At 40.7% G+C, this 26,860-nt stretch overlaps 1 protein-coding gene across 1 annotated transcript in view; it reads right to left on the bottom strand.

Moving 5' to 3' along the window:
* THSD7B (thrombospondin type 1 domain containing 7B) overlaps nucleotides 1-26,860 on the bottom strand; it is a 297,727-nt gene that overhangs the window by 120,590 nt on the left and 150,277 nt on the right. The window contains exons 12-16 of the mRNA XM_053948041.1: nucleotides 15,698-15,889; nucleotides 12,052-12,286; nucleotides 10,255-10,370; nucleotides 4,431-4,563; nucleotides 3,346-3,449 (exon numbers count right to left, since the gene is read on the bottom strand). Of these exons, the coding sequence (XP_053804016.1) occupies nucleotides 3,346-3,449; nucleotides 4,431-4,563; nucleotides 10,255-10,370; nucleotides 12,052-12,286; nucleotides 15,698-15,889 (780 nt within the window). The remainder of the gene's footprint in view (nucleotides 1-3,345; nucleotides 3,450-4,430; nucleotides 4,564-10,254; nucleotides 10,371-12,051; nucleotides 12,287-15,697; nucleotides 15,890-26,860) is intronic.

The following is a 26,860-nucleotide window of genomic DNA, read 5'->3' as shown; positions in this document are numbered from 1 at the left end:
TTCAGGGCACTGTAAGGGGCTCCAACATCTCCCTGGAGCCTTCTCCTCTCCAGGCTGAAGAACCCCAGCTCTCAGCCTGCCTTCATAGCCGAAGTGCTTGAGTCTTCTGAGCATCTCTGTGATTTCCCCTGGACCTGCTCCAGCAGATCCACATCCTTTTCACGTCAAGGACCCCAGAGCTGGATGCAGAGCTCCAGGTGGGGTCTCAGAGTGGGGCAGAATCCCCTCCCTCATCTGCTGCTCACACTGCTTTGGATGCAGCCCAGGACAAGGTTGGGTGTCTGGGCTTCAAGTGCACATTGCCAGCTCACACTAAGCTTCTCATCAACCAACTCTCCCAAGTCCTTCTTCCCAGGGCTGCTCTCAATCCATGCTTCACCCAGACTGAATTTCTGCTTGGGATTGCCCTCACCTCTGAGCAGGACCTTTTCTCACAGCCTTGACACCTCCTAGTAAATTAGTCCCTGGTGGAGGCAAATGACAGCTGTACAGCAACACAAAAGTTTGCAACACTTCTCATTTACTGATAGTAATGTTATCTTATGTAACTGTCAAGCAATATCCTTACCCTGTTTTATTTGAGTGCCCTGTCTTGGGGGCTTTTTGCCAATCATGCCTCAGCTAAGTTTAAAAAACAACTATATTTATTAGTTCTAAAGGCTACCTTTCTCTTTCCTATAGCACTGCTTACTGAATAAGTTAGTCCACCGAAGCTGACATAAAAAATGAAAGGCTATTGTAATTAATGTAATATCCTTCCAAGATAAAACCATAAAAAACTGCCGCTTCAGACAGCTGTCATCTTCTTGGCTATTCTGCTTATTATTCACAGACAAACTCTGATATCTTCTGCATATTATGCAGTACGTTTACATGCAGTTTCAGTGAAAATGCTCATGGAACAGGATCTCTAAGTATCTATCTCAGAATATAGCCAAGAGAAAGAACGGAGCTTGAAAGTCATTTCAGACCTCATTCTCCATCAGTACAGTCATTGTCCTAAATAGGTACACATAAACACATAATTTTTTTTCTTTAGAAATAATTTATATTAATTCAATGTTCTTATATAATTGGCTAGATATGACAGTCACTGAAAACTAAAATCCTCTTTTTTATATGACAGTCAGGGTTTGGAGAGAAAAAAAAATCTAAAAAATGGATGCTCCAAGGAACAGTGAGACTGATTATCTTCAGAAGTAAAAGGGTAATTGCTGTCACACAGCACAAAAGGAATCAGGCAAATTCATATGAATACTCTTTGGAGAAGAAGCACTTACTGGCTAAAGATGCTGTACTTTATGTAATGCAATTACTGTGTGCAGTGGTGGTGATACCTCGAATGCAAGCTCATTCACAGGATGCCTGAATATTGCAGGACAGCAGCATCTCTCTCTTACACCTGGGATTCTCCCAGTGATGGCACAGATTGCCCTGAAAACACCCACAGACTCACAAGGACATTTAGGACAGAAGGGGTGTCTAAGGATCCAGTGCCTGCTCCAAGCAGGATCGACCTCAAAGCTAGAAAAGGTTGCTCAAGACCTTTTCTTGTTGAGTGTTCAGAATCTCCAAGCAATCTACAGTCTCTCTGGGCAACCTGAGAGTTTCTCTCACTCCAGCCTGTGACTTGTCTTCTGTTAATTCATTATGCACCTCTGGGATGTGTGGTTCCATCTCATATGTGAATTCCACACACTAGACACTCTTCTAGGATGAACAAACCCAAATCCCCAGCCTCACCTCACATGGCAGTTCGAAAGTACATCCAGTACATCCAAAAACCCCCTTCCAGTGAAGAATGACAGGATCAGAAGTCCTCCAGTGTTGAGGTTTACAAGCTGAAGAGCCCTTGCAAGGCATGTAAGCAAACACCTCCCCTGACTAAAGGGCTGCTCCCTGACAACACAGAGCACCTCTGCACACTCCTGAGGAGTTCAAGTAGCAGCAAGGAGAGGTATTAACAAAACCTTTATGAAAGTTTCCCTTACCAGATGCTTCTACAGAAATGCTGAAAACCCAGCAGCTTCTTTTCCAGACACAGTATAGTCAGAGTTAGCAGCTGGGTTTCAGCTGCCCTCTCTGTGGAGAACACTTCTCTTGTCTATACAAAATATCCTCAAAAATCTCTTTCCATGGGTTTCATCTGAGATCTCATTTTCCTGAGACCTCACTCATCTTTAAATAGCAGAGTGGTTATGTCACTACATGCAATTATGAAAACCAAAGCTGTAACAAAAGCCATAGTTAATTACAAAAAAAGTGAACGTGGCACTGAAACTATGTTTGCTTAAACTCACGAAGGCAGGTTTTTCACAATTACCCTAGAACAGCACATAGCCTAGGTAATTACTGGAGGGCTCTCCACAGAGTAAAAGTAAGTGTGATACTCTTCTATTATACTTCTAATTCTGTCAGAGTAAGATTAGCACAAAGTTCATGCACCTACTAGAACATAAAAATTACCATCCCTTCACACAGACTGAACAATACAATTTACAGATTTGAAAACCTTGTGGAAAGGTTTGTGGTCAAAACCTAGTTAAAGATATTTACTCCTTTGAGTTTTAGTTTAAAACATATTTCTTCTTTCAGATACATCCCACATACTGTCAGGGCTTTTCTTTCTTTTCCTTTGTTTCCAAATTATATAAGAAATTCATTTCATCTTTAAAGAATAGCTTCTACCTTTGTGAAGGAGTAAATTATTATGTCAAGTTTCCTCAGTTAGCATACCTGTACAGCAATTTTTTTTCAATAAAAATAACCTTTTGTTAAAGGTTTCATTGTATTTCCCAGGAGACTGATAACAGCCACATCTCCAGCCATCTGCAGGCACCACTACAGACTGATGCATACTCTGAACATTCTTCTCAACACTTCTCTTCAGACAATGGGACCACTAATTTCTAGGTGCTTAATTATGCCAAGGGCAGGAGCCCAAAGCCTTTACCCATGCCGAACTTCTTCAACAGTCTTAATGAAAATCAGGCCTCAGGCAAATCATTAGTAAAATTCAAAATCATGAGGAAATTATCCTTTCCATTTTTAGAACATAGAATGGATTACTTCATAAAGGCCTATAGATAATTCATTTAAGGCTCACACACTTCAGCTTTAGGTAGAAAAGCAGGTTAAGACATTTGAACATCTCCTCCTATACTCCAAGCTATTGTGTTAGTAGTACTTTAATGCCTAGTACAGGAGAAAACCAAGTAACGGAAGCAGTTCCCAAAACACTTTATTTCATATAGTTTCCAAATTATCTACTGCAAAAGAGCAAAGACCCTACTTAAATGCCGCATGCAACACCTTAAAGCCTGGAGGCTGGATGGAGAATCTTACCCCTGGACTGCAGCCCGTGCCCACACGCCTCGCTCTGCCCCGGCAGGCCCTGGCGCACCGAGGCTGGCACCAGCACGCAGGGGCTCCAGCGGTGGCTCTTCCACCTGCAGCAGAACAGCCAACAATGAAGTGCTTAACACTGGAAAACAGGGAACAAATCCAAGCACAAACTCCAGTTATCAATCATTTGGAGTTAAAAAGCTGTAATTACTCCTGACACAAGCACCAGGAACTGGAATTCAGATGCCAGGTTCGCCTTCTAGGAAGCCACATCCTTGTCCAACAACGTTCTCCTTTCTCATCTTGCAGGGCACGTTTCAAAGTTAGGTAAGATACATAGGAAATAGCTCCAGTGGGCTTTGTCACCAGCCTCCCCTCCTGCTCTCATCAGCTGACATTGTTCCCAGCCTGCTTTCCATGCTCACAGGTGGGCCAGCCATGGGAAGCAGCTTTCCACAGCACCAGGCAGAGCAGAGCATTGTGTCCCCTGCACTGCCTTCAGCTCCACACTCTGCTCCAGGACATCTTCTGTGGGATGTGCAGGCTGGAGATTCATATGCAAAGATATGATGCTTTTCTATTTACTAATATTGCACAACAGATGAGCCACAGAATCTTAATGAAGAGCAGTGAGTAACTGCTCTATTTTTTATTTGTCTAATCAGAACTTTTTAAGTGTGCACTATTCATTGGAGTGAGAGTATCAGGGGAAAAGACATGAGTTTCTGCAATAAGCATGCAATTATGATGCAGGCACTCTAGGGCTTGTGGTCCCAAAATAGCTTACATTGATTTTTAGATACAATGAGGGGGGAGTTCCCACTAAGAGCTTCCTTACACACATCAGACCCTGAGGTTACTATTTCTAGGAGCTGTGTCTGTTGGTGCTTGTTCTAATGATGCCAGATCTACTGAAATCTCCAGTTTGAACTGTACTTTTACACATTTTGCAAGGTACATTATTTGTTTTAAACTCTGCATTTTCCAAAATTATGTTATTTTCTGGTGAAAATTGTGCAGGACAAGAGTCATTTCTGGAGAAGAGGACACCCACTAGAGACTGATTCCAAGCTAACAGTTTTTACCTATACACTGGACAGATGGGAACATCTTCACATTCTCTTTCCTCATACAAAGTGTCTGGACATGCCTGTCCCCCACTGGCAGAATCCTGAAGGATAATCCTGTACCGGGACTGCTTAACTGCAGTGGCATTGCCTGTAAAGCAAAATTTAAAAAAAAAAAAGAAGTTGTCTTTCAGACATGGTTGTTATCCCAAGTTAGTGATTTAGCTGCCTTGGTTAGAAACATGCTCCGTGTTTCATTTATATTTTGAAACTATCAGCACTCTAACATTTCTTCCTTTAAAATTACCAGTAGTTCAGCAGGACAGCAGCTGGAAGGATGATAAATCAACAGCCTAAGAAATGCATCAAAAACCATTTTCTGTTCTATTTAACAGAACACCAAATCAAGTAAGAAAATAAATAAATAAGAAAATAAACACCTTAACTGGGAAAAAGAATAAAAATCAAAGAAACAAACTGTTATAAAGGAAGGTTTTGTTTCTGAGAACACATTCTGGTGGTCTCAGGCTGCTACCAGTAACCCATCTTTATGGCTCTAGAAATCAGAGATGATAACTTCCTAATGGGAAAACCATTGCAACCAACAGAGGCTAACTCCCTACTTAACCTGAGTTGATGCAAGACCAATCCATCTAGAAACACAGTTCACAAAATCCATGGTACAGAATGCAGCAGGAAAGACAAGAACAAGATTTATCTATTTGTCTCTACAGCTAAAGTAAACACAATCCTTGGCTGTGTAATTGGTAAGAGCAAACTGAGAGCTGGTTTAACCACTGCATATGGCATTCTCTGGGTACTGAACTGACTTCAAAAACAGGTGCTAGAAAAGTAAAAAGGGATCTCAGGAGAACTCCTTAATGGATTACAGACCATGTAAAAAGCTTTCAATAGTGGACTTCATCAATTATGTCTGAAAGAGGAGAGCCAATAAGCCCACTATGAGTATTATTTTTCCAGCTCAGAATAAGAGTAAAGCTGCAGCAGCAAATTTACAATGTAGTAGAGTAGAAGGAAAACTTAGAAGTCACATCATGAACACAAAGCACAAGCATATCCAAGAAAAATGCTGACTTTAAAAACACCAAGTCATACAAGCCTCCACTGGCACACATGCCACCACCGTGAGATCACTGCAAAGGGACATTGGACTGGCAGGAGGCTGCTCAGCACAGCTGCTGCCCTGGTGCAGGAAAAGCACATCCAGAGAGATCCCTCTCCTGCTGCTTTCACAGCCACTACCTGAGGCAGCTCTACAGCTTCCTACAGTCTCCTTTCACAGTCTGATCTGGTGCCTGTAAAGCCTCACAAAGAGCCTTTTCTTAAAATCTAGCCCACACCATCACTCCTGGAAATTAAACTGTTTTATCTTCTGTTCACTACATGAAGGAAAGAGTTTATCCCTGTCACCTAATGCATAACCTTTTCAAAATTGCAAGGGCTTGCATCCATTCTAAGTCTTCCCTGCTCTAAACTAAGCAAACCCAGATTTGTAGGTCCAATTCAATTTCCTCTCTTGCTCACTTTCTCACAACAATGTGCCCAAGGACCTGCAGCCTGCCCAGGGCAGAGTACAGTGACCCCTCGGGGGTCTCACATACAACATGCCCAGGAATTTGAAAAGCCTGGTATGAGTTTCAGCATTTCTAACTGCTGACTTTCAATCATTTTGTAGTCCATTGCATCTCCAGAGGTTTCTGAGCAGGTTCCTCTGCTCCTATTTAGGGAGCAGAGCACTTGACACACAGAAAAGACCAGGAAAGCTGGGACTCTTCAGCTTGGAGAGAAGGCTCACAGGATCTTATCAGTGTGTATCAATACAGTACAACAGGCAGCAAAGGAGACACAGATTATTTTCACTGTGATATCCACTATGAGATTTTTCAAGCAGCTGAGTACCCATTTAACAGTGATTTAATTTAAGCCACTGTCCCTCAGCTTCCTGATAAAAGTTTAATGTGTCAAAAATCTACCATTTCCCTTAATTAGAACAGATAGTCTATCAAAAAATAGATTAAATTTATTGGGCACAATTTGTTCTCAATAAATCCTTACTGGCCAGTTTATTACAATCTGATTCTTGAAATGTTTATCTTGAGTAGTAACTTGTTCTTGTGGCTTTCTACATAATGAAGCTAGGGTGAGTAATCTACAATTTTCTTGACCTTTCTTTTTGGAAGAGCAGAGCTGAGAATGAGAGTTTTGGTTTGGTCTGCCTTGGTATTAGTGAGTTTTAGTATTTTAAGACTTAATTTCTCACCCATGAGAGAGTCATTTGATGCTCTGGCATTACTTTACTACTTCCTTCTTATTCTCACAATCTCACTGACATGGGAATAGCTACTCACTGGAAACACTCCTTAGTCCACCTTTCTCCTGGCTGCAGACAGGAAACAACAGCAACAACTGCACATTCCCCATGCTGTGCTTCCCCTATTTCTCAGAATGTACATTTCATTCAGTTCCCCCTTCTTTTTAATCCATTTATGCAATTTTCACTGCCTAATATCCTCTAGTTTAGTTGACATTCTTGATTTCTTGTTTCTAATCTTTGTGAAACAATATGACAATCTAAAAGGAAACAAGATCCTGAAAAACTCTGATAGGAAGACAAAAAAGAGCTTCTCTAGATGTGTGTGGTGCTCCTCTTCATGGTTTGAACCTGGAACTTGCAAATCACATACAGTCCTACACATGCCTTGCTCTCCAGGGCTTCTGGCCTGCTATTAGCACAGTGTCAGAATAGAAATTATAGTCCAGTAGGGCTTCAGCCCTTTGCAGAGGCTTTCTTGGAGCTCCCAGGTCATCTGTACTCCTGTCTGCATAGAACAAGTTCCCAAGAGGTGTAGATACCAATTTCTGCAGTTTGTTGAAGTCTAAATATTTTTTTCTAATATCTTGTTGATATTGCCATCCTTCCTTTCCAAGAATCATGAACTCTATCACTTTGTGATGATTTTCATTCAAATTATCTACCACCATTCGAATCTTACCCATTTCCTTCCTATTAATCAGTACCAAATCTAAATGAGCTTCCCACAGTAATTTTCTCCACCTCAAGAAACTAAATTATCCTCAACATTTATTGCACCTTACTCAAACCCCATTTTCAAAATTGAATTTCCTCACTGGCTTTTCTATAGCATTCCTTACAAATGTTAATGAGCATAATTTTTATATTTCAGTTAAAATTGCTATAGCCTGATTTTTCCAGAGTACTAGCACTGTGGAGGACTGTCCTTTTAAAGCCAAAGTGATTTCCAGCATGACTATGACTGTTTGCCCTCCTGAAAAAAAGTCAAGCCTCAAGATCTCAGGACCATCTTAACTTCTCTGTCCTTTACTATGCAACTCAGATAACGCTGTTTGAGAATTTCAGGGGTGCCTCACCTCTGCTTCCACTCCCCATCCTGTTTATATCTTGGAGGCCACCAGCCTCCTTTCTCCTCTCTTAGAGAGACACACAACTCCTACCAACCCACTCTTACTCCTCCCTGGAACTTGCATCCTTCTTTCCTCTGTCTTTCACCCCCAGGGCTCACAGAGCTGCACCACCATTCTCAGGTGAGGGACAAAATCCCTTTTTACTCCTGGAACATGTGCTGCATCAGGTCCAGCTTCCACAGAAAACATTCAGCTTCCCACTCTGCTCCTGAGCAGATGGAAAGCCAGAGTCTGGTCAACACGAGACTCTGCTCACACAAAAAACAAGGACCAGTTTTCTGAGATTTTAGTCACCAAAATCAGTGCCGTCTCCAATACCTTTGTAGAGATAAGAGCTCTTAAGTCTTCCACTTTGCTCAGCTCTGGTTTTGTGTTTATGAGGATTGGAAGTGGCAGATCATGGACTGTCTGACACAAGGTAGAGGTGGATGGAATTTCTTATTGTGGCACACCATGCATTTTATCCACTTTTACCCCATCTCATTTCAAATCTGATTTAAGGCATGGGGAAAAAATAGGACAGCTACTATCTAGCATTTCATGTAAACTTGTTTAGAGAATTAAGTAACTGCAAAATTTCTAACCTTCCTCCTGGATAACCAATGCCCAGAAGAGAAGAGTACTTACATGTACCATCTATTTTCAGAAGGAAAATGAAAAATGTTATTTATTGTAAGTTGTTTGCTTTTTTTAATCTCCCTATTTTAAATCTGTGCTGACAGACCAGGGAGTACCTCATCCATGCTGAAAGCAATTACCTCTCCAGGCCACCTTTACCCCCAGGAAAGCAGGTGACAGAGGAAATCTACCTGCTGCTCATTCAGACCATTTCATATCCTGAAACCACCCTACTGATTCTTTGATTCTTTTATCAATCCATCCTCAAAGCCCAGGTAAAACAGATACATTCTGCAGTAGACAGTTGCCACCCTTAAGTATCTGAAATGGCAGAGAATCAATAACTTGCAACAACCTCCCTGCTCCTGCCTCCCCAACAGGTGCTGGGACTCAGTGGCACTTCCTTTGTGAATTATGTTGTCCATCCATCTGTTGCTGCCCTAAGTTCAGTGCTGTCTGCACTGCTGAGGCAGGAGATAATCTTCTGCCAGAAGACAGACAGTTGTCTGATGACATTTAAATGTAGGGAAAATGTCAGCTTTTTTTATTGTGAGATGGTAAACTCAGATGTATTTCCTCAGATAAACTACTACAAATAGCTCAACTGGTAAAGTTCTGTGCAAAGCTGATTTAGTGATTCCATGTTTAAGTTCTGATCTTATGCTGGTACACAATTAATTTTAAATCTGCCAGGCAATACCTGTCCCTGCTTGATCTGATTAGTAATTCACCATCTGTATATTGCTTTCATTAAATACAACTTTTCTATAAAAAAATCCACAACACCCCTAACAGCTCACGTATGTGTAGTGGCTTTGAGATTTCATTATCATGCTGAGGTTTTAATTGTGCAATGCAAATTAAAAAAAAAAAAATCTTGCAATGGAGCCATATCAATAACAGATTTAGCAAAAAACAAACTCCCTCATCTAAGAAGTTTTAATTTAGAATTATATTAAAATGATAACACTGCCAAGGAGGTTAAATAATTAATTTCTTCTCATTTTAATTGTAGACTATTATTTAATAAACAAAGTAATTTACCAGGTAATTTATTCTACTCCTTCATAGGCAGCTCATTTAAAGTCTAAAAATAAATTGCTAATTAAAACAGGATTCACTGTTTTAGAAAGCAACTCATTTTCCTGTAAAATCTAACAAGGACTATGCTAAAGCATCCACTGATAATATTTGAAGGGCAAGGAAACTACCAACAATAATGAAGTATTCTGATAACTGAGCAGACTTTCATCTGAACAACTAATGAAACACAAATTCGTCAGAAAACCCAACACTATATGATTATAAAGAAACTTTGTTGTTAATTCGTTGTGCCTCAAAGTTAACCAACAAGATCAAAGATGTTTGGCCCTTGAAGAACCACAAAGCACAGGAGGTACTTGCACACCCTTGTATATACACCCAGGTTGGTCAAGAAAATTACATTTCATATGTAATTGCAATATGCAATTCCATGTGCAGCCATACAACACAGGGGCCTTGGAGTTGTGACTCTGAAGGTAGAAACCCAGAAGGAATTTTTTTCCAGGCAAAGAGAATTCACATCTCCAAAGCTGCTCGTAAGGATCCCACCTGCCCAAGAACATCAACTCAAAAGTCAAGGTCCAAAGTCCTTGGGTCCAAAATTCACGCAGATGAATGCCATAAAAATTACTAGACTGGTGTGAACTTCATCTGCCACAGGTTTCCAGGCCAATGCTCTAATTTTCCCCCAAATTTTGACTTATTCAAGGCTTACCAGGCTGACAGGCTGTGGGGCAGGGTGTCCACTCACTGAACAGTGTAACAACACAGTCCTTCCTGCAGGGGAGGAGGCACGGCCGCACCGCCTCGGGCCGGATGGACTCCGGACACCTGCGGATAAAACAAAATAAAAACTTAAAGCTACGAAGAAAGATTCTATTCCTAAGACTTTCACAGGGCTGTGAGCACACTGCCATATCAAAGACACCACTCCTGGCCAGAGAAGTCTTATTTTTATTTTCACTCATGCAACACAGCTGAATTTATTATGTTTCAAGGATTAAAAAACTTTTTTTTTTTTTTTAATGGGGAGCTTGGCTTGATGAATACAGGCTAAATGTAGCTCTGTCTGTGACATCAAAACCACAAAGCTCATAGGAATAAAACAGATATATTTATTACCAAAGAAAGTGAGTAGTTATGTTTATAAAGTAGTCCTGTTTTAGCACAGCATGCAACAGCCTTCAAACCACCTGTCTGTAAGGGTTGATGAGATATTCCTTAAATTTCAACCTCCAAGGAACACAAAACAGTTTCAAGTGCAATACAGTACAAAGAGCTCTGTGATTTTCTTCATTCATTTTTAACTTCTACATGGAAAACATGTCATACATATTCTAATAAAACTTTCAGACACAGTTAATATATGAGGACTTGAAGAGCAGAAAAGGGACAATTTCATGGGATCTGTCAGATTTTGCAGATCAAGTGAGTGAACAGGAAGGGAATTACTCTTTCTTATTCCCTATTAATCTCTATTAAAAAGATCACTCAGAAATACTTAGTAATGCATGCAACCCAAAATGATCCCATTTGAAGGAGGAACGTGCCACTAATCTGTATGAGAAAAAAAAATGTTAAAACCATGATTCAGCTGCTTAAGTGTTGACTTACCCCCTTCAGTTCCATTTCCTCTTACATCACCTCAAGAGTGGAGGGGGCAAACAATTATTTTAGGCTTTACATCACTCTATAAACAATATGTTTAATTAGGTAAAGTTCAAGCCTATCAATGCATTTGAGACATACACGAATACCAGATTTCTTTCCTTTTATTTAATTAACCCCATTAGCCTCAAGAATTTTAATTAACTTTACTGAAATCAGCACAGTCTGCTTACACAAACAGCATTGTTTTGAGAGTTACAATAGGAAAAGAAACTCAGTTCTAAGTCTCTAGACTCATTAACAGTGCAAAAATAATTAGCAACATCTTGATTTTTTGATATTAAGGAAAACATCTGTGCTACTTATTTTCCTCATTTAGCAAAGCAAAGCAAAATTTGGGATATTTCTACGGCAGAATATGTGATTTTGCTGTGTTGCTATCACATTATGAAAGTTATATAAACCAAGTGAACAATATAGATCACACATATGGTGCTGCCTTATTGGAGTGTAAATATAATGCAAAATCTATTTAATTCTTCTATTTGATTAGAGCACTGCTAATAAGGTGCTGCTGAACATTATATTCAAATGTATTTTATATTTTCCTCACACCTGTCCTTCAGGGAAAATATTTGAAGAAAACTGTTAATTAGAGTAGCAGAGCAGCTACAGCAAAAAATCTCCACCACTGAAAGCGTGCTGTTTGCCTGGATTTATGTGGAAAGTTAAAATGGGCTGGCTACTTTGTTTCTTTACCTGTTACAACAGTGATGGAATAGTACCTTGAGAGTTAGTCCTGAAATGAAATTATTTCAATGCTGCGGAGTCCATACACTTGCTGAAAATGCCTTTCTACATCATGTACGTTATAAACAAACACTGCCAAGCTTGCTTTAAGTACCTTTTGGGAGCGACCTGGCCAGAGCTGCTCTTCCTGCAGAAGACCTTCCTTGTCTGAATGCCCACCCCACAGGCGGCCTCCCCGCCCCAGCCGGAGGTGGCGTTGAGCGCGGTGCCCGGCACGTCCTCGGAGCAGGAGCTCCAGGGGGACACTTCCCAGAAGAAACGCACACACAGGTGCTCGTTGCAGGCACGCTGCTCCTGCAGGGCTCGCTCAGGGGGACAGGCTTTTCCACCTGGAAAGGGTCAAGAGAACACCACATCATCAGCTCAAGGCACATGGCAAAAGGAAGATGCGGAAAAATTTAAGAAAAAAAAAAAAAAAAAAAGAGTCAGGTGCGCACAATACTGTCTCTTCCCCTGCCCCCCATAAAAAGAATAAATAAAGCTTAAATAAAGCTGTTGACCTTTATGGCTGCAATAACAACCTTCTAAAATATCGTTTCCTCATTAAACTAGCTTTGCATAAAATTGTATTCCAATGCATAATGGAAACAGAAATAGGCAAAGTATATTTCTGAGTTACTTTATCAATAACTCCTACACACAGCCAAGTTAATTCCTTTTAAATGCCAATATCACTCAGCAAACATGCAATCAGGTTTAAAGATGAATTAAGCATTATTTTTATGTTCATTCTGCTTGCTAATCTCCCAGGAAGGAACATCTCTCTCTCATATTTGGACTCTATTCACGTGTTGCCTTAAAGATTTGAGCAGTAGAGGAAGCTGAACTGTAATGACAGCAGGATGCACCAAATGACACCCACATCTGCAAATCAAGGAGGGGGGAAACTTGAAAGAACACGTTTTGAGTATGAAGCCTTCATTTCTTTGAAGCACCACCCTTCAAACCCATGTCTAAAGATTTTGCTAAACTGCTGCACTTTGTCAGCAACTGGTGATAAAGCCCCAAAGTACAGGAGTTTGAGGAGCCTCCCCAGAAGCTGTAACACTCCAGCCAGCAGCCTGAATTTATCCATAAAAGCAGATGATCCTAGCTCAAAAGATATGGAGTAATGCAGTGAAATTTAACAGTAAGCACTGTCATTTTAAGAAGAAAGAAGTAAAAATTACTAAAATCAAAACCATTCTCCTCCAGGAGAAAGGACCCAGACAACTCGGGACACAGCCAAAGTGCTGGAGGTTTTGAAAGAGCTGAAGTGTTGGGGACAGATACCACAAGGTTCAGAGCACATTTACACCCTACTAAAATCAACAGGAGATGAAGGGATGTCAAAGGGATGCCTATTGCCTTGCAGGACTGATCCTCCTGAAAAAAGGTAAGGCCCCAAATGGCCACAATAAATAGCAGTGAGAAAAGAAAAAGGGAGAGAGAAACCACCTAACCCACTGGATAATCATGTCACATTATCATTCACCTTTTCATGAAAATGGATTGTTCCATACAGTGTTCAGTCTCAGAAATGTTTAATATGGTCATGGAGTAGAAAATGTCCCAGGCAGCTTATTTCCTGAAGAATCTGACTTGGCAGGAAAAATACAAACCAGTTCTTTTTCTTGTGTGTTTGAGACACATCTTAAAAATAAAAAAAATTTTAACAAGCAAATGGAAAAATGCCTGTAAGAAAAAACGCCAAAAAATTAAAGAACCTATCCAACTCAAATTTTGAACTTCCCAGGGAAAAATGAGGGCGGCTTTTTTTCAGTATTATGTTAGTTACAATATGTTAACAAATCTCTCCTAAACAAGGCAGATATAACTTAACATATAAAGAAATGGCTTATCCAAACTTGCCTGCAACACTGCAAGCAGGAGATGCTGTTTTTATAAAGAGCACAAGGGCCTGGCCACTTTCTGCATTTCACTGATAACTTTTGTACAAAGAAAGCAGGACAAAATGCCCTTGCCTGGCCATTCCAGTAGCCATTGAAAGATTTTCTATGATGTTCAGCAGTTCCTATAATTCATTTTACACCTGCTGGGAGTGGCTCCTCCATGATCTCCTCTTGCACCAAGTTTCAGACATTTGCTGCATAAAGAATTATCTTTTAAAATGATTGAAATCAAATCCCCCAGGTTTCATCAACAGCTTCCTGGTTATCATATTCTGGGAGCAGGTAAAGAGCTTGGAGAAAATGACCCAAAATTTCCTTAAGTCTTTCAACAGTAGAGCCACAGCTGAGACTTCCTCCAATGGCAGAGGCCAAACAAAATGGCCCTTGCAAAGGTACCAGAGCTCTGTAGAAGTCAGGTGCTCAGCTGTGAGCTGGGTGTGAAAAAGGTAGAGAAAGCAGGTCATTTTAAATTTCCTTAATATTGCAGTGATAATGGTATTAACTCCACTTCTACTCTCCCAAATTTCAGTCACTGAACACAGATATGTGACTCTGCACAGCAAATTGTAACACCATTGCTAAAGATGCACAGAAAAAGTCAGGGAGTTTGATTTTAATAGTTAATTATTCCTTCCGGAGAAACTTCAAGTATTCAGTTCAGAGTACACCATTTTTAGGTTAGTGCCTTTCAGGCTGAGATGATTGTGCTTCTGTACTTCCAGAATTCACTCCTTCACCATTTCACTCTCATAATTCCATGCTTTATCTGTTATTTGGATTCATTATTTCCATGGAAAATATGAGACCAACTGTATTTTCATTTTAATTATTCTCTAGCTCACAGACTTTTTTAGTAGTAGTTATTATCATTCAGTCAACAATTATTTTCATCCTGAAGGGTCCCAATTTTCTTCACAAGTGCTTATGAGGATGTTTATGTGAATACAGACCTTTCACATGAGTAAGGGTTTGCAAGATCAAGTCCTTACATTAGCCCAGAAACAGTGGGTAGCTTTAATTATAATTTACAAAATAGCATTTAACAGAGCTTGTCCTGGTCTAGATTTGCATCTAAAAGTGTTTTGGTGCTGCATTAACTGCACCTAGCTCTGGCACTAGCAAGTATTTTATGTCAACAAGGCTTTAGTCTGTTGGACCTCTTCATGTTTTATGAATTTTTAAGCACTTGATCCAAGACCTTCCAAATCCTGTGTGATAAACCAACACACAAATTAATTACCATATGTGCAACTGTATTAGAAGACTACACTTCTAATACAAAATGGTTTGTTTAAATAGCTGTAGCACTGATGTTAATATGTAAAAAAACAGATACATTATACGTCCATGAAAATCAAGAAGAAATTACATATATTTATCAAGAGCTACTTACTTACTACAACAAGCAGATCGACACATTCCAGGTCTTACATTAAAAGAAAAATAATCAGGTCCTTTTCCATTTTCTCATTTTTCACAGCTCGCTGGTTTTAAATCATTACTGATATGTTCCCATACAAAGACACTTGCAGGACGACTCTGTCATGCAGCAATTTTACTGGTAGAGGATGAAGCCCTCCAGAACCAAATTCACACCCAGACAGGCCCTCAACAGACAGCAATGCAGTGGCTGAAGTAAAGAGTTTTGAACTGTGACAGAATTTCTCCAAGTGACACATGAACTCCAGCCCATCAAGATCTCTTAGTCTCTCGGCAGAGACAAGCATTCAGTATTATCCCTGATTCCTGAGGAACTGGGATTAGCTCTGATCTAAACACAGCTTGGCTCAGGAAAGGAAGTCAAGGCATTAAAGGAACAGTGATTATCCAGAAATGTTCAGCACTCACCCTCAGCTGGAAGGGCCAGGATGGACCTGCTCCTGCTCTGAGTGCCCTCGGCGTTTTTGCTGGAGCAGGAGTGGGAGCAGGGGGACCACGGGGACCACTCGCTGAGCACACAGTCCCTGGCACAAGGGACTTCACAAGCCACCACCTCGGGACGGGGAAGCTCTGAGCAGAGGTGATGTGGAACTTCTTCACCTGGAGCAAATGAAACGAGACAGACATGGAGGGAGGCACGGCTTGGTTCAATATCCACAGCCTGCACCAAACAGACTGACTTCATGTCACACGTCCACCTGCCCGTGGAGGAATATGCTCCAGAACAGCATGCGGTGAGGCTGCAGGCTGCAAAGTGTAATACTTGAACAACTATCTTAAAAAATTATTCAAGAAAGCAAAGAAGAAAAATACATGTTTCAAGCTCAGTGTGTGACATCTTGGCTGCAATCCACTCTCTGAAGCAGGTAAGTGACAGGAATGAGAAAATTTCATCAACAGAAAGCTGTAATATATCAACAGAACTAATGATAATTGCCCCACATTTTCTAGCAATCTCTATCTACAGAACTTCTTTTCCACAGTACAAATTGTGCAGGTCCCCAAAGAAGTCAGATTTCTTTTTCCTGTAGGCCAGAGAAGTTTTGGTCCTTCCCCTTCAGCCTCACCAGAATGAGCCATTCTCATTTCTGACTCTTGCCTCTCACCCAAAATCTAGAAGATCTAAAATTATGAATCTATTGGGCTACCACCATCCAAGAGAGAAATACTTTCTGCTGCAGATGAACCAAGGAACCTGGACCAAAGCAGACATCCTGATGAGAAGCATCTTTTCAAAAGTCCTTTCAACAGGAAGTACAGTGGGGAAAAACTACCAACCAAAAGAACTACTGCCAGAATGAGCAGCAAAAGAAGGCACATGAGGGATGTTATGTGGAATACAACACAGGGAACTATTGTTTCTAGAAAGGAAAATAAACTATTTTTTAAATAAGAAATTTGAGTAATTACATAGCATTTACAAGGACATAATAATTCATAAAAATTAATAAAATATAGCTCTTTTAGTACTGAATTACACCCAGTGTCTTAAAATGTGTTTTCAGCGATCAACAGTCATGACTGACTTTGCTACACTGTTCAATTACTTAGTATTTCTGGATCCTCAGGAAACTTCAGCTACATATCTGCAGTTTCTAGAAGCTCAACTGTTTAGCAACAAAAGGGTCCCATTGCATGTTACCTCCTCTTTTGCCCTTATAATAGTTACAAACCTCTCCTTCAAAGTTTCTTTAATTATGAATCTAGGGAAAAAAAACCATAATGACTATCTAGCCTTAATTATACGTTAAAAGAAAAAAAAAAAGTTATAATGGCAGAAAGAGCTTCTTTCACCTCACGCTCCAGGAACAGGCTCTGTAACAAGGCAGCCCAGGAAGCAATTATAACTGGGAGGGTAGAAAACTGAGCTGCTTTTACAAGAGCCCACATCTACAAGTGAGTAAATAAGAGAGGCAGGCTGTGAGCACATAAAGCTGTCAACAGCACAGTGCTATTATCTGCAGTTGCATCCCTAAATGAAGACAGGCTCATCACCCTCGAGGCAAAGATAAAACTTTTCAAGCGTATTATGAGAAGGAACAGCGGATCCAGCAGGCAATCAGACTGCAAGATATGGTTAAAAATACTTTGGTTTTATACTCCCTTTCCTTCGTGCTCACCTGGAAAGGCTCGGTGTCCCCAGTCTTTGCACCACCCCCCTACACAGACCCCCCATCCATCAGTGCTGCAATTGGCATCCCAAGGAAAACCAAACTGAATCTGCTTTGACCATCCTCTGTATCACCACTGCTGCTTTGGATGCTCACCTAATGCCGAGAACTACCTTCAGAAAAAAAAAATCAATGTGAAAACAGCAAATAAACCTGTTAGTTTTATTCCAGCTGTCTTCCCGAGTCACCTAAGCGTCAAAATCCCCGCTAACGTTTGACAGCTTGTCCGTATGGCAGCAGGGAGCGGCAGGGCGGCCTGGGCAGGCTGATTTCAGGAGTCAGTGGTACAGCAGCATCCAGAGATTACATGCTTTGGTGAAGCAGGGTGAAACACCTGTCCTGCTCTCCCACCACTGACAGGGAAGCACGTGGACAGCCAGGGACAGGCCTCAGAACCAGGCAGGGTGAGATAGGAAAGCCCTGAAAGCTCGAGCCTCACCCCTCCATCCACAGCTCAGGTTATCTGTTATATCAGCCAAGAGAGCCTTTCCACTGATTTAATCAGACTTTAAACTCAAACCACTCCTCTCAGAAGATGATTTAAAACACTTGGGGCTCCTTTGAGGTGGCTTTTTCCACCCATAAGCTCATATGTCACATATTGTGGGGTGACCACCCTGTGGGGAAGGGAGGCAAATATACTTTCAACTTCTTCCTTGCACAATTTCTTTTCAGACTGGATTTACAGCAGGTGACAGCAACACTGCAAACAGAGGCTGCAATTCACAGTTCCTGGGCAAAGAAAGGAAGCTTTGTGCTTTGTTAGAAAGAGTTTACCACCGGGTGCATGAAGGTACAATTCAACACTCACTTTGATTTACTTTATAGCTCCATTCGTGGTGTTCAGGTTTAATCACTGCCTTCTATTACTGCAGAAGGGGAATTTCTTCTGTACCAGCTGCCTGGCAGAGAATTCTCAGAAAACTACTGTATACTACAAAGAGAGGTAATAATCTTTAATTTTCCATGAAAAATACTAGAACAGGACATGGCTGAAGTGTGCTTTATGCATTGTCGCAGATTTAAAGGGAATATTAAATTCTCAAGAGCTTCCAAACTGTCCACTCAGTACCTTGAAGGTGTAATTCTTATCTCACATATGGCTGAATAATCTTTCTAGATCTTTCCATAATCTTTACATGCACAAGCGTGTTGTGTGGGGCCAGATGAGGGATCCACCTAAATGTACTGAGGGAGCTGGCAGAAGAGCTCACCACACCACTCTCCATCTTTTACCAGAAGTCCTGGCTATCTAAGAAAGTCACAGAGGTTATTGGTGACTGGGGGATGGAAATGTGACACCCAGCTACAAGAAGGGCTGGAAGGAGGATCCAGGGAACTTCAGGCCTACAGCTTGACCTGAGCACCAGCAAAGGTGATGGAGTAGAACACCTTGACTGTTATCATACAGCATCTACAACACAACCAGGGGATCATTCCCAGCCACCATGCATTTAGGAAAAGCAGATCCTGCTTAAGCAACCTGATCTCCTTCTATGACAGTGACCCACTTAGTAGATGAGGGAAAGGCTGGGGATGTATCTATGTGGACTTTATCAAAGCCTTTGACAGCACTTCCCACAGCATTCTCCTGGAGAAACCGGCTGCTCATGGCTTGGACTGGTGCAGTTTGCTGGGTAAAAGCCTGTCTGACATCCAGTCCCAGGGAGTGGTGGTGACTGGACTTGCATCCAGCTGGGGCTGTCACCAGTGGCGCTTCCCAGGGCCCAGCACTGCCCCAGCCCTGTTTAATTAACATCTTTACTGATGATCTGCACAAGGGGATCGAGGGCACTCTCAGCAAGCTCATGGACAACATCAAAGTGGGCAGGAGTGTGGATCTGCTGGAGGGCAGGAAGGCTCTGCAGGGGAGTCCGGACAGGCTGGATCAAAGGGCTGAGGCCAACTGTGTGAGGTTCAACAAGGCCAAGAGCTGGTTCCTGCACTTGGATCACAAAACCCAGGCACCTCTCCAGGCTGGAGGGTGGCAGTGGAAAAGCACCTGTGGGTGCCAGCTGAGAGCAAGAGCACAACCAGACACCATCACCAGAGAGCACAATCCACACCATCCAGCTTCTGTCCTGCCTGAGGTATAAGAACAGAAACAGCACCCTCAGCATCCTCAGAGCCCAGCTGATCCCTCTCACATGCTCTTTATTTCATGCCTTAAGCACTGATTGTTCTCAGCCTTGCTGAATGCTTGCTTTCCTAAAAGAAGCTGTAGTTAAGAAAAATGTTAACAGTTTTCTATTCAAAATGCTTTATTGCAAGCATCCTGACCAACTCTAATGGCATTTTTTAAAACTGATTGCCTTGTACTTTAATAGTTTAGCAATCGATTATAAAGCTAAATACTCAAGATATACCAAACAGATAGCATTTTAGAGGAAAGATTTAATCAATTTTCTTTCATGTTGGGGCGTAATAATTACAAAAGAGAAGACAAGCATGGCATTTTTGTAAATATATTTGCTAACAAATTTGCTCACAAACACTAACAAAGACCTAACGTACTGGTCGCTCACTTGAATTCTTTAACAAAGTAACAGAGAAGCACCTTCCTGAGTGGAATTTTTCATTCACCTAAAAGCAAACTAAATGCCGCCCAACAAGAGCAACAAAATAAGGAACGACCTAAAACCCTCCTTGAACTGAAGAGCTTGGGTTTTTTCCAGAGACTTGATTTTTTTTTTCATTGTCTTTTGCATTCCAGAAGGTGAAGCCACTCCCACAGTCCCGAGTAACGCACTCCATGGTGAGGCACTGAACCAACAGGAATGTTTTGTTTGGAATCAGTCCAATAATAAACTGCACCTGTCTGATTTACACCCTGCCTTGCAGCTCTGGTGCATTGTCTCATTCTTCCCAGTGACCTGTTATGCCCATCTCCCGTGACACAGTTTTTAATTACTCCTGCAAAAGACATGCCTCCTGGCTCAGGAAAAAGGGAACGTCCACTGGACAGGAGACAACTAAGGCAGCAAAAGTAAAAATCCCATCAGGCAGCAGGAATGAAAAGATCAACTCAATAACAAACCAAGTGTTCTCCTTTTGACATTCAATAATATGATACCATGCTCATTTTTTAGAAAGAAAAATTGCGAAGTCACTTTGAAGTTTTCATGTTTGAACATGTTTGGAGCCTCAAGTGACCTCCGTGATGGGAAAGGCCCAAGACAAAGGAACTGCATTTCAGACTGTTCTGCACTGCTACCTAGAAGTTGAGAAAATTTATTTTTTGCACAAGTGACTGCTGCAAAAATGCTGCATATTTAATGACAATTACCAGTTTGCCATCAATATTTCTCCTTGTAGCATTTCAAATTATTCAGTGGAAATAATGAAGCTGTCATCTAAAATACTATATGTATCGTAAAATTTTACGTCCCACTTAAATCTCAGAAAAGAATGACAATAAACTTTGATTAAATACTTGCCTGTAACAGAGTGAGATGTCAACAGACAGCAGTAAATTCGGAGGGATTCCTATTGACTGCATGCCAGCTTGCTGAGAGCAACTGCATGCAGAGAAACTGTGGGCTGGCAGGATGCTGGCCTGAGCATCTCATCAGCTAAGGAAAATGTTACATTTAAACGCAATAACAATCAAATTACAATAGGAGAAATTTCTTATAATCCTCCTGAATGTCTTCATCTCATCACAACATCACAGATCTATTTTTTTTTTCCCCCACATTGCACAGCCAGCTTTAGAGAAGAAAGCATCCAGGGCTTGCGTGCTCAGTCATCTCCACAGATGAATGTCACACTCCACTGAAATCCTGGCTCCTGGCTGACTTTGCTTAATGCCAGTCAACAGGTAAGAAAAGCAGAGAAGAGAGGTGTCAGTTTGTCAGGGAAAGCAGTGGTGTATGGAATAAATTTAATTGCACTGGTCCATCACTATTACCAGAGCCTCACAGAGGGGAAGGGGATGCAAAAGAGATGAAGAGGAAGAGAGGTCGAGAGCGTGAAAGAAGGTGAAGCTGTGAAATAGAACAAGCCACTCACGACAGACAAGGGGAAACAAACACAAATAAAGCTGGGCATTCTTTGGGAGGGAAAAACACAAAAGAGATGAGACAATCCTTAAGGTTTTGAGTCAAAAGACTTGGTCAAATGTCACTACAAAAACATTTTTCATCACATAATGCACAATGAAGAAAAAGGGAATAACAGTGCAGGAATAGAAGGAAAAGGTAAAGGCAAAAAGTACAAAAAAAGAACAGAGGCAATGATAATGGATATGGAAAGCAATGTATGTCTGGGAAAATGTTACAAAATCTCCATAAAATCAAAACTCTCACCCAAATCCCTGCATAATTGGCCACAATCCTGTCCCTTACCTATGTCCAAGTGATCATTACAGAGGTAATGAGAAAAAGATGATGAAGAGTACAGGAATAAAAGCAGTATCTGTTTTCCTTCCCTATACATCTTCTACTGCAATTTGGACTGTTTATCCACAATTCTTTTCTCTCTTTATGCAAATGCACCTAAGAAAACTCATTTGTGAGTGCAAGGAAGCTCAGCACAGGAGAGGCATGTCAGCGAGCAGCTGCCAGGCCTGCAGAGAAGGTCCCAGAACACCTCAGTGCAGCATCTCCACACTCAAGGTTAAAACAACCAACACATCTGCAGGAGGTTACCCACGGAGACATCAGCTCCTGTGTGTCTCCTACCCCACACAAGAAGGACAAGTTGTTCCTTAATAAAGGAATTTGAGGCACCTTCACCTGCTGAGCTTGGGCATAGAAGCAGAATTAGTTCTACCTCGTGGCTGTTTGCACAGTCCCTCCTGAATGGAAGAGAAATTGCTTAAGTGGCAGCTAAAAGTAAACATGGGTTGACTGTATCCCCAGAGGAAAGCATGGAAATTCAGGCTGCTGTTCCTAATAATTAACACAGCTCAGCAATCTGAAAACTTAAAGTATAAGAACATAACATAATGCATATTAGTGTTCTGCAGGATTTTTTTCCCTCTATTCCTTTTCAATTTTTCCCTTTTTTCTCTCCATTATCTCTCCTCCTTGTAAATGAAGGAATCTACACAGGTGGGTTGATCAAGACTGATTGCAATTAAGATTTATTGTTGAAATTGCTGCTATGGTGTAATTGAAACAGGTGTCCCTCTATTTCTCTGTACTGCTTTGTTCCAAACACTAAACAACACAAAATATTGTAGAAACCAATCACACAAATAATTTCAATGTACTAAAATATTATAAAATATACAAATATTTTCAAAACTTTGAGGAAAAAACTGTAAGTGGACTTGTTCATTCCAGTAGTGTACAGAATCCATTTCATCTTATATCTTTGCACAGGGGCAGAATAATTTTAGTGGAAGAATTCAGGCATTTTAGATGAAAAAAAAGAAGGTGGCATTTTATACCCAATGCACCACACCTGTGAATTTACAAACATTTTATTTTTGACAACTTGAGGTGCCATCTTCAATCTCAAAACTTGAAAAAAAATTATAAGGGATTTATTACAAAGGGAAAATTAATTGTGCTCTCACACAGCCACTCACCTCAAAAAGAAAACATTTGTGTTCAGCCATGGAAAAATGCAAACCTCTTGTACCTTCTGGTTTGATTATTATGGGTTTTTTTTCAGATTATGCTACTCCTATTAATGACATGCCTTGCTCATTTCCTTGTAAGCATGAGAAACCTATCACTGATTGTTATCCAAGTGATATTCCCAAATATTATTTGGGATATTGATATTGCCAATTTGCAATATATTGGGAATAGCAGACCCTTTTTCTCCTGTAGCCTCAGAAACCACCCCAAAAGTGAGTTGGCACCAACACAGGACACTGAAAATTCGTAAACAATAGTGCAGCAGATGAGGTCGATCTAAGTTGGCATAGTCTTGTTTTCAGATACAGTGAATGCTAATGATAATAAATAATTGGAAATACCATCTGGACTCTTTAAAAAACCTCTTTCTCCAAGTCTGCAATTGAATCTCTACAAAAAGAGGATCAATGCAAAAGAAAATGAAAACAGTAAATTAAAATTAGATTTATGCCAACTACTTAAAACTAAAAGCTCATTTAGAAGCAGTTAACACAAAAATGTGTTCTAGTTCAGCTGCAGAGTCTGGCCTAAGCTCATAAAGCAACTCTGAGAGTTCCCACTATCCATCAGGAAACGTTCAGAATCTGCAGGACCAAATAGTAGGCTGTTTTTTATTTTTATTATTACTACTATCCTTTTCAATTTTGTCTCTAATTGATCCACAAATCTCAGAACTGAGCTCTTAAAAACTGCAATAAAGAAAATACACCCAGTACCACAGATGATCATCAGTCAAGGGTCTAGATGAATGTCTGAGATCTATTCTTGACCAAAACAATACAAACAGCAAGCCATGACCTTTGATTCTTGAGGAGAACTTCCCACTGTCCACCCAGGTTTAGCCAAGTAACAACTGTGCATGTAAAGTGCATTACACATTTTTCAGCTGGGTTAAGTTACTTCTGGCTAATGTACCCTGACCTCTGCTTGAACCATTTTTACATAATAAAGCTGTGAATTTTAGAGTATTTAATTCCCACTGTGTTTTGCATACTTCATTTAGTACTTAAAATGGGGATAAATCAAATATAGGAAACACAGTATTAACAGTATTTTCTGTGTGCTTCCACTTTGCCTATGAGGTGGAACTTTAATTACATCATTAATAACAATGCCTGCATTTTCAGTCAGTAGTGCATCATTCCTCTAGTGCCATTTAAACTGCATTTGGTCTCTAAACTGCTCCACCCTCTGGAGCTGGTTCACTGATTACATGGGAACAGCAGCCTCATCCTGCTGACATCTCAGCTACCAAGGCATCCACAGAAGAATTTAAAGGCAGGAACCACTTATCATGACCTGAAATTGTTTATTTAGAAAAGTTTCCTGATATTTTCTCTCTCCAGAAAGTTTCTATAGATTTAAAGGTGACAGTTGCTTTCAGGAAGAAAACAAAACAAAAACCACCAACAACAAAAAAAAACATTAATGCTTTTCCCAATTATTCAGCATCCAAACTGTTCAAAACACATTAAAAAAATAGGGTGTGTGTGCACCAATAGCTGCTTAATTTTCCCAAATAGAGTGACAGAGCTAAAACCTGAAGATTGTATGAAAAAATGTTAAAAAAAAAGTCATTGCCAATGCTTTTGTAGTGGCCTCATGGTGCAGCCTGAGCTCACAGAAGGGAAAGAGACGGAGATGACAGAAGACAACAAAGAGGAATGTAAGGGAAGAAAACCCAGGAGAAGGAACTGCCTTTGTTGTCAAAATTTCACCAACCTGGGGCTGTTTCAGAGAGGCTGAAGGACCATGTGCTGAGGTGGGAGCTCAGACAAATGATGTTTGCTGGGTTCAGTGCCAGCAGCTGCCCTCCCATACTGACCCGGTCCTTATTTGCTCCAAAGCAGAAATGAAAAGGAAAAAATATGAACCCAAAAGGGTCCATACTGAAACCACCCAGTCATCCCCAAACAGATTTTCCAGCTCCTGTTGGAGAGCTGCTATTTTAACTTTGCTACCAGATTAAAGAAAAATACAGAATCAGTAAATGGAATCAGATGAGCACACCTCACCCCATTTTTAATCACCCTGAAGTGTCAAAGCTGTCAGGAGACATTTGGACATGCTTTTCACATATAAGAATAGAAACACAAAAAGCAAAGAATATCCGGCTAAAATTTGGTTTTCTACCACTAAATTTCTTTGTGTGAAAAAAGCAATAACCTCTCTGCAACTTAGAAAATATTTTTGTTCTGATTATTCAGCTATTAAAATAGGAAAGTGTCGTTTCATGACAATTGCTTTCGGCAGGAGATATTTTACACTTATATTTGCAAGGAACAGGACTATAAGGAAGAACAATATTAAAACCTTCAGCGTTAATCTGTATTTTCAAAGCTAAGCACATTTTGACAAACTTTCTAATAGACACTGTTCAAAATTCATAACATATATGAGCATGATTACATTATTCTAATTTATTTTCTCTCCCCTCATGCACAGCAATAAAATTTTACCTTTGAACTTATATTTATTACAACTTTCACTCTATGAAGGGCATGCAGGCACAGAAATATAATAAAGCTCTGCTAATTCCATATATTATTGAAATCCTAACGGTGCAAATGGTATCTTACTGTCTTCATGCATACTTAAAATTTCAATCCAAAACCTATTCCCTTAAAAGGGATGGTTAAGCAACAGTATGTGTTTTTCATACATTTGTAAATTACTGTAGTAGAATTATATAATATATTCAGAAAAAATTATGTAATACTAGTGTTTGTTTAGATGTTGTAAGCAAAAACTTGATAGATGCTAAATAATTGAGAGCTCCATCCATCAGACTCCTAAGCACTATAAAAATGCAGAGAGGGGAAATGCTAGAGAATAGCCTTTGCTCACCCATGGGTTGCTCTAAATTGTGTCTAATTCCAGCAGTAAAAATCCCACTGGTTTCCCCAAACTGTGAGGTGTACAGCTATGCAGGATCACCTTGAATTTAATGAAGCACAAAAGGAATTTAGACCAGGAGGATCAGGGGTCACCCATAAAACAACGATACCTAGCCAAGGAAAACATCAGGACTAACACACAAGAGAAATTTGGGGCATCCCTTAACTTCGTGGATAGAGCAGCAATTGATCCAGCAATCCAGGTGAGGGAGGAGCTCCTGCAGTCAAGTAGATGATAAAGTGTAAAAGTTGACTCAAACTGCAAGTGCAATATTGGCAGAGCTCCTCTCTCCTCGCAAAGGTCACTGCGCACATTAGCTCCAGCTCCACTGATTAGCAGCTGAGATAGCAGCGCCCGCACACTCCTCGAGCCATCAGCAAAAGAGACAAGGGGGTGACTTTCTGCATACCATGTCCTCATCACATCCCTGGTAATTGTTCAGTCGCAGATAAGGCACAAATAGGGAAAAAGCAGCAGAACAGAGTCCTCTGAAAACATTAACAGAAACAACAACCTTTACGTTTGGCACTGAGGCATCAAAAATGATAGCTATTATTATGGCTGTAATTACATGGCTGGGACTCAGAAGAATTACATTTTGCTTCCCTGGAAACACAGCCACGTGTTTCACATCTAACCCCACAGGAACAGGTCTCCCCACCACGGCCAGTTTGCAGAATGCCTGCAGGACTTGAAGACATGCTGCCAGAAATGGTGCAAAGGGCTCCCACTCTCATGGGGTCCTCCTGGAGGCAGGCAGTGCCAGCTCTCAATTTTTGATCAAATTTAAGCTACTGAGCCATTCTGTGCCACAGCAAACCCAAACAAGACAAGCCAAACCTTGCCTTTGCACAAATTCCCAGAACCAAAGAGCAATGCAGGGAGCAGCTCACCACAGCAAACTACAATGG

The sequence above is a fragment of the Vidua chalybeata genome, chromosome 7 (assembly GCF_026979565.1).
Source record: "Vidua chalybeata isolate OUT-0048 chromosome 7, bVidCha1 merged haplotype, whole genome shotgun sequence".
NCBI lineage: Eukaryota > Metazoa > Chordata > Aves > Passeriformes > Viduidae > Vidua > Vidua chalybeata.
This window is presented reverse-complemented; position numbering and strand designations above follow the sequence as displayed.